The sequence below is a fragment of the Tigriopus californicus genome, chromosome 3 (genome assembly GCF_007210705.1).
Source record: "Tigriopus californicus strain San Diego chromosome 3, Tcal_SD_v2.1, whole genome shotgun sequence".
Classification (NCBI taxonomy): Eukaryota; Metazoa; Arthropoda; class Copepoda; order Harpacticoida; family Harpacticidae; genus Tigriopus; species Tigriopus californicus.
In genome coordinates this window covers 4,501,255-4,508,583 of record NC_081442.1, presented here as the reverse complement: position 1 = coordinate 4,508,583, position 7,329 = coordinate 4,501,255, and the positions used below count along the sequence as shown (strand labels likewise).

The following is a 7,329-nucleotide window of genomic DNA, read 5'->3' as shown; positions in this document are numbered from 1 at the left end:
TTGATCAAATCCTGTTTCTTTAACACGGCCATCTCTTCGTTACCCCATAACTCGAGGTTTTTTTTAATGATATCCTTTCATATTGGATTACATTTTTAAAACCATTCTTGTTGAATATCTTCGCAGAACTGATTACTGGAAGGACAGTAATGACAGAATTACAATTATTATTAAAGAATAACAAATGTATTGTGGCGATACGTTCTCTTTTGAAGAAGGAACTAGATTCCTAATACATATTTTAATGATGTAATAGTAACGACCCCCAAAACACAAAACACAAGCAGTATTCATACGTTCATTGATTTTTTTGTTTTTCTCGTTACCAAGGGAAGAAGTTTGAAACTTTTGCGGCAATCTTTCCAAAAATTACCCAGTGTCTAAGCAAAGGAATGCCTGAGAATATGATGGGTGAATTTTGCTTTAATGTCTTCTGAATAAGGAATATTTGGGCTAAAACTTGTGCCTGCTCTGAACAATGTAGAAAATGTTCTTGACATGCAGACAAATCTTCTTGGATTTTACTTGAAAGCACAACTTTGTTTGATTATTTGACTCATGATTTGCATTTAACTTATATGTAAATACATTTGACAGCTTGGCAAGAAGCACTCAATGTATATGCCAGAATTGTGCTAGTATAAAATAATAAATTGTGGACTTGGTTCTTGTTCTTTCAGCATAATTTCATTGATTCATTTTTTTGATGATCAATTGTTTGAAGTCTCACACTAAGTTAAAGCATCCATAATGAGGCCATCCTCAACTTCAATTTTGACTACTTTTGAACGTTGATTTATTTTCTCGAAGAGCGATGCTTTTTGTCTCAGTTAATCATAGGCTATTTTGATTATTTATTATTTGGGTCTTGGATATGAACATGAAACAGATCCAGCGTAAATGTGGCTGAATGAAATGAATTCTTAAAACATAACAACTCTAACCAATGCATGAAGTGCAATGCTTCGCAGTCAGTAAAAAAACGTCGATAGTCAATTTTGGTTTTGACCAATTTTCACGGAAAAATTGTCTGGTTCGGATTTGAAGTTTCAGAATATTGTAATCGGTGCATATAAATGCAATCAATCTCAAGTAACATCATGAGCGACAAATGTCTCGTCAATTTTTGCATGTTAGATTCAAGAACATCTTGGTCGGCGGATGGAAAGGGATCAGAAGGTGTTAAAGTAGCAGAAAAAATAGAATTTTGAGTTTCATTTTTTTCGCAAGGCATTATTGTCTGCTAGAAAGCTATTCATAAGACATTTAGCAGACACTTTATGGCAATAAAGCTAAAAATAAAATTGATACTATTGAATTCTCTTGACCTTATTAAACTATCATTGGACAAATTCTAATTCAAATTTGAAAGAAAAATCAAACTACTTTCAAACTAGCAATGTAACATCCAATGATGAATAGATTTATCATTTTATTTTACAGATTGTGCTCAATCGTATGGGAATGGCGTGATTCATGATTTCATGTTGTGTGCTGGAGCTGATGGTAAAGATTCCTGCAAAGTAAGGAGTGAATAGTCGAAAACAACCATTGAGAACATGTGAAGTAAACCATTGTTAATCTATTTCTTTTTAGCGAGACACGGGATCTCCCTTGGTTTGTCAGAATGCCGTGGATGAACAAGTATTATGTGGAACAGCATCTTTCGGCTATGATTGTGGGCAACCAGGTTTTCCTGGTGTTTACATGCGGATTTCCAGCTTCAGCGAATGGATCAATGAAAATATTCAATGATCCTGCGGATCGACGAGGTTGCATACAAACGAAATGGTTAAAACGGATTCACGAAACCTAGTAATTTTACCTTGAGCAAGTTTATTGTGTGCTGTTTTATTGTATATAAAGCAGATTGGACAATCATATCTGAAAATCACATTGATCATGCTGTTCTCCATATCTTTTTTCCTACAAAATAGATCAACTAGATCCGATTTGGGGCCCTCCTACGATTAGACAAGATTTGGCCTCATTCTGGATACATCTTCCACGAATCTGAATTTGGAGCAGAGCTTCATGCATGACGTAGCACCAATACCTTTCTCCGAAAAAGAGAGCTTCTGGCCAATTTGCCAATTTGAGACGGCTCCAGAGTGCTTCAAACGTCACTGTCTTCAAAGGAATATCGATGGCCTTTGCTGGTTCGAGAAGTGCCACTGTACATGGAGACATTGCTTCCGGCATAATCGCCCGCATAGGGGTCATAAAAGTGATGTTGCTTCTTCTTGTGAGCTGGTTTCCCGCCCGGGTGTTGCCGTTTGTTTTGCCAATACAATTTGGGTGGAGGAGGTGGTTTGGGAATACCTCGATGTCGCAGCTCTCCTTCAAATTCCGGCCCTACCGTCAAGTCCAAAGTCACGGTTGGATACTCTGGACTAGACAAGAAATCCTCTTCTCTCAATCCAGCTCTGGGTTCGGGTAACTTTGGCACTTGTTTGGATTTATCCATAGGCCATAAACTCTTCGGCTTTTTCCGACCACCAGTCAGACTAAGTTTGGAGCCCTTAGCTGGTGGCTGGATCATCACCACGGCATTTAGTTTTTTCTTGGAAGAATCCGACGAGGACGGTGATTTGGCCAGGGCACCATAGTGTGGAGGAGGCTGGAGGTAAATGTGATGCGGTTCCCCCACCAACGGGGATTTCGGGGCCCGCACATGGCGAATGGGGCCGGTATTCAAAGGCTCGGCCGGCAAGGGGGCCAGACCGTGCTTGGGCAAGAAGTGACTAGGAGGATGCTGAGTGCAGCCTCGTTTGATTGGACTGGAGTTGAGCTCCTGGAGCCGGGGGGCGCTCCGGCGGGTGGGAAGAATAGGACTCTTTGGTGTGTAGCTCTCGTTTAGTTGCTCTTGACTTCGATAGTGGCGCACCGGTTGAGCTGACTTGGGACGTTGTAAAGAGGTGGTGGTGCCGATATTTTGGCGGTAATCTCCTCTGGTTACGCTGTGGCTGGCGATTGGAATACGAGCTTCCATAGCCAGTCTCCATGTGGAGTCGTCGGGATACAGGTCTCGATGTGGCAAGGATCCCACGGAAATGGTAGCTATGGAATCCGGGGTGGTCTCCGTGAAATCACTGGCCACACTGGCCCGAACGCCATTGGCGCGAAAATGTTTGGTGTGTCTGGTGACACGTCTCTTCTGGAAGTAAGACGTTGTTATATGCAAGGATCATTTGCTAATGAATTAGTTGTTGGTCGAGTTGTACCTGTATGTTACTTTTCCAACGATAGATGGCAGTACGTGCGATAGCATGGCGCTTTTGTTTCCTCATCTGGTGTTTTTTGTAGACGATTTCTATCACAATGAGCCCCAAGCCGCCAGCAATACCCACACCCACCAAGATGAACACGCCCCTCATATTCTTGAGGCCGAGAGTGGCGGGTGAATTGTCGTCCTTCTCGTGGCACTGCATGGCGTTGTTATTGAGCAGGATCCATTTGTTGTCCAATTCCTCCATTTTTCCGCCTGAAGAAAGTAAAAACCCCAAAGTTGATGTTACTGCGGGTCTTCAAGAGTTTCGGAATGTGAATTACGGCATGAAGGGGCCCTTTGTTCATCTTGAGGGGATGTTATCTGTGTAACCTTGGGAAATTCCATTCAATGCCCCAAAGGGTTGAGAGGTGTGCACTTTTTATGCAGTTTTGCCAACCCTGCCTAGTCGTATCCAAGTACACAGTACTTAGTAGTACATAGGAAAAGGAGCAAAAGCAATACTAAGGATTCCAGGTTGAGCTAGTTCCAATTCTAGGCGGTGCCTTGGCAATGGTTCATAAATTCGTAGAGGATTCACTTACTCTCGTGAAAGTGTAGAATGGCTAACGTAACTTTGTCAGCCCAAGGCGAGCCTTTTTGAAGCCCCACCCCATAGCCACTCCTCCCGAAGAGATCACCAGCAGTAATAAGATCACAGTCATGGGCAGCCTCGAACTCCAAACGAGAACTGTCCCAGATGAAGGCATGGAGTTTGCTATAAAGAAAGAATGGAATGCAAAATAGCATCAAGAAACGGGTTCATTTGAATACAACAAAAGTACATATAACGTGAAAAGAGCAATAAAAGCACGGATAAATGTTTGCTTGTAACTGGTTGAAGCTTGGACGTAGAACGTTCGTTTCCTTTAGTTTTAGGAAAGTTTTAAATGCAACTTGGATGCTAGTTTGAGAACAATAAGCAAAACTTTCCCATTGCTACAATATGGACGATTCAAAGCGCCTCACAAACCCACCAAAGTTTCATTGGTATAACAGAGGGTCATTCTGAATTTTAAAAAGTCTATGGCTGAGGCAGCCAGGCGGATTTCATTCCTCCTAAGATACTTAAAGGTAACTGCAACTTCGACAATACAGAGTCTCCATTTTTTCAAAAACCCACTAACGGCCTTTGAGTTAGAGTTAAGGTCACACAAATGTGGTGGACACCAAAAAAAGTCAATAGTGAATGGCTGGTTGGACCGTTGCAGAGCGATAACGAGCTGAGAACCCACTGACGACTTCCACCACCTACGTTACGTAGTACAATAGTACAGTGCATTAAGGGCCCTTTTGAAGTTCCCTTTTTTCTTTTTTCCATTTTAGCTCGTGTAAAAAGTCCCCGTTGAAGTAATTCATGGCATTGGCCAAGATTGCATGCCAAGGCAATAAAAACCATCGCAGCAAGGAGTCCAACCCCAAGAGGATCTTGAGGGTCTCCTTGATGTGCTAGGACTAAAACAAAATCCAAGCCAGAACGAGTGGGAAGATCTTCAGATTTATTAGAATCCAAGTATCTCCTTGTGTGATTTGCCTCACATCAACCTTGTCCCCCCCTTCCCTCCCCCAACGATTTCCCAAGATATGCTTCTCTTCCCAAGGATGGTCCCAAGGGAGAGTGGAATTGCAATTTCCTTCAATTTATTGACTCTGACTCATTGCGAAAGTGCATGCCTTTGCAGCTCTTGAGATTTGTTGCAATTCGAGTGCGAAGACCTTGGCCTCCTGGCCTTCTCTTTTCCACACAATACCATTTCTACATGGGGACAAAGACGGCCAAAAGGCTTCCAAACCAGAGCTAGAAACGGAAGCCAAATTGGAATAATTCTGACTTTGAGTACACACTTGACCTATGCTGAATTATACCACAATGTTTTTTGGAACCAGGGAACAAACTATTCTGCTTCATTTGCCATATTCATGTGAGTTTCAAGAAAGTAAAGTACATCCTTTAAAACACAAACCCCTTTTAACAATTCATGACCATACTTTTATGGTAAGCAACCGGAGTGTTCAAGTTTCTTTGTGGTATTTAAATTACAGCATGAGGTAAATGGGCAAATCTGCGGTCATTCCCAAGGTTGATGTAGACATTAATGTTGATAGGAGCAGAAACATCTCTTTATTGGGACAGCCATCATCATATATGTCATCTAGCTCCGTAACCAACAAACTTATGGACTTGGGAACTTTGGGCCTATTGCCCTTTGTTTTAAGATATATTTGGATGTTGCGCAAAATTGTTTTGAAGAGCTAGAGGTTATTGTGTTAGAAAAACATGAAATTGGAGCAATTAATTGAGATTACATTGCCCAAAGCAAAAGAAATGGCAAAAAATCAGGGTCGCGATGTAACTACTTGATATGAGATCGTCATTTCATGCATGCATTTTTTCTCCTAGATGTATAGCAGTGTCGAGTTTCTTAGAGGTCTGAACTCGGAGTTTGGTGCTTAGACGTTATCCAGTATGAAAATACACTGACCGGAGTAGTGAGTCATCATTGTGAGTAACGTCCAAGCCTTAACTCTGAGTTAAGAGCGTTCAAAAACCAGGCCCCCCCCCGAATATGTGTGTCGCCATAGACAAAGCGAAATGCTTTAGACTGACTCCCAAGCTTCAAAAATGGCCCAATTTTAGATTACAGCTTTGCTTTGGCAAATTTTCCCTTGGAGCAACCGTGGGCAGGAGCCAGGCCTGTTTAACCCGGGGGCGACTTTTCCATCAACTGCTTGTCCCTTTTTTGCCTTGTGTCAAAGGACTGGAACCATTTGGCCTTCTTGCTCAATTTTGTTCCTCCCCCCCCCCCCCTACCCCAATCGTGTTGTGACTGGTCAAATCGTAATTGTCCGATGAGGCCGCCTTGGCCAGGAAAACTGGAACTCATTCCATTCGGGTTCCGGGGCTTTCCCTTTAATGTTCTTGTGGGGAAATGTCTTTGGAAAAGAGAACGTGTGTTCCATATCCTGTACTGAACAATATGACGAGCCATTTTTGTAGGAAACGACCAACATCAATATTAAGTTTGCCTCTAACCTCGACCACTCGACAGCACGTACATAGAGCGGGTACTTGGGTTCGTTATTTATGCATTAGTATTGGGATTCCGTCATCTCCCTCAGTTTGATTAGCTTGCCTAAGAATTCTACGTCTGCGATCTTTTTAACTGAGACTGAAGAATCTCATCAAAGATCCCAAGAGGATGGATGGGTGGATGGATGGATGGGGAAATGCACTATTGCTAGAAAAGTGGAGCAAAACCAAAAACACCACAAATTTAGAGATTGTACAATTTGTTGTCACACCCTCCCTCAAAACATGGCACCAAGGGCAGTCAAGTAGATGTCATGCTGGTAAATGGGCTCAATCTTGCTTGCGGACACAGCCTGTTTCAAGGATATTGGAAGTAATGGCCTTTTCGACTTGATCCCTCTCCTCTGAACCTCTGGTCCTCTCTCTCTCTATCTCTCATCACCGACTTGAAACGGAAGCTGCAGATCCTAAAAGCAATTGTCCGAGGCCAATGCTTCAGTCTAAATGAATTACTGGAAGTTTCATTGCTCATTCGGGTTCCTAATGAAGTATTGTATGAGTATCCATTCATTTCCTATGTAAATGAGAGCATAAATTGAGACATCCGTAGACGAGTCTAGGGTCCCAAGGGGAGCAAAGGCCATATACAGGAAGAAAGGCAACAGGATAGATCGGTGTTCCTCCTTCATTTGTTTACGATTGTTCAATTGTTCATGGAACACCAAAGAGGAGGAGGTGAGGCGATGCCTTCAAGATGGATAAGGATGCGTACAAAGGCTGAATATTAGCTAAACATGTGTATGTATTACTCAATACTCACCCTTCTTTCACAGCCTGAATTGCCTTCTCTGGACTTGGGAAATGCTTGCCCTCCATGGTTCGGTACATATTGGACAACTCCACTTGTCGACGGAAATACAGATCCACGGCAGAACCCTTCACCGTGGCGTAAGTAAAGTTTTCCATTGGATTCCGCAGCTGAAAAATGACACCCGTTATTCTGGGACTACTTCCGTTCAACAAGGGAACC

At 42.5% G+C, this 7,329-nt stretch overlaps 2 protein-coding genes across 3 annotated transcripts in view; one reads left to right on the top strand and one right to left on the bottom strand.

Annotated features, from left to right (window-relative positions):
• Positions 1–1,881, top strand: part of LOC131878418 (trypsin-1-like) — a 3,129-nt gene extending 1,248 nt beyond the window's left edge. The window contains exons 6-7 of the mRNA XM_059224393.1: positions 1,444–1,523; positions 1,597–1,881. Coding sequence (XP_059080376.1) covers positions 1,444–1,523; positions 1,597–1,755 — 239 coding nt within the window. The 3' untranslated portion in view covers positions 1,756–1,881. The remainder of the gene's footprint in view (positions 1–1,443; positions 1,524–1,596) is intronic.
• LOC131878412 (glutamate [NMDA] receptor subunit 1-like) overlaps positions 1,832–7,329 on the bottom strand; it is a 39,680-nt gene continuing 34,182 nt past the window's right edge. For both annotated transcript variants that reach the window (XM_059224379.1, XM_059224381.1), the window contains exons 12-15: positions 7,120–7,277; positions 3,814–3,986; positions 3,225–3,484; positions 1,832–3,157 (exon numbers count right to left, since the gene is read on the bottom strand). In XM_059224379.1, coding sequence (XP_059080362.1) covers positions 2,117–3,157; positions 3,225–3,484; positions 3,814–3,986; positions 7,120–7,277 — 1,632 coding nt within the window. In that variant the 3' untranslated portion in view covers positions 1,832–2,116. The remainder of the gene's footprint in view (positions 3,158–3,224; positions 3,485–3,813; positions 3,987–7,119; positions 7,278–7,329) is intronic.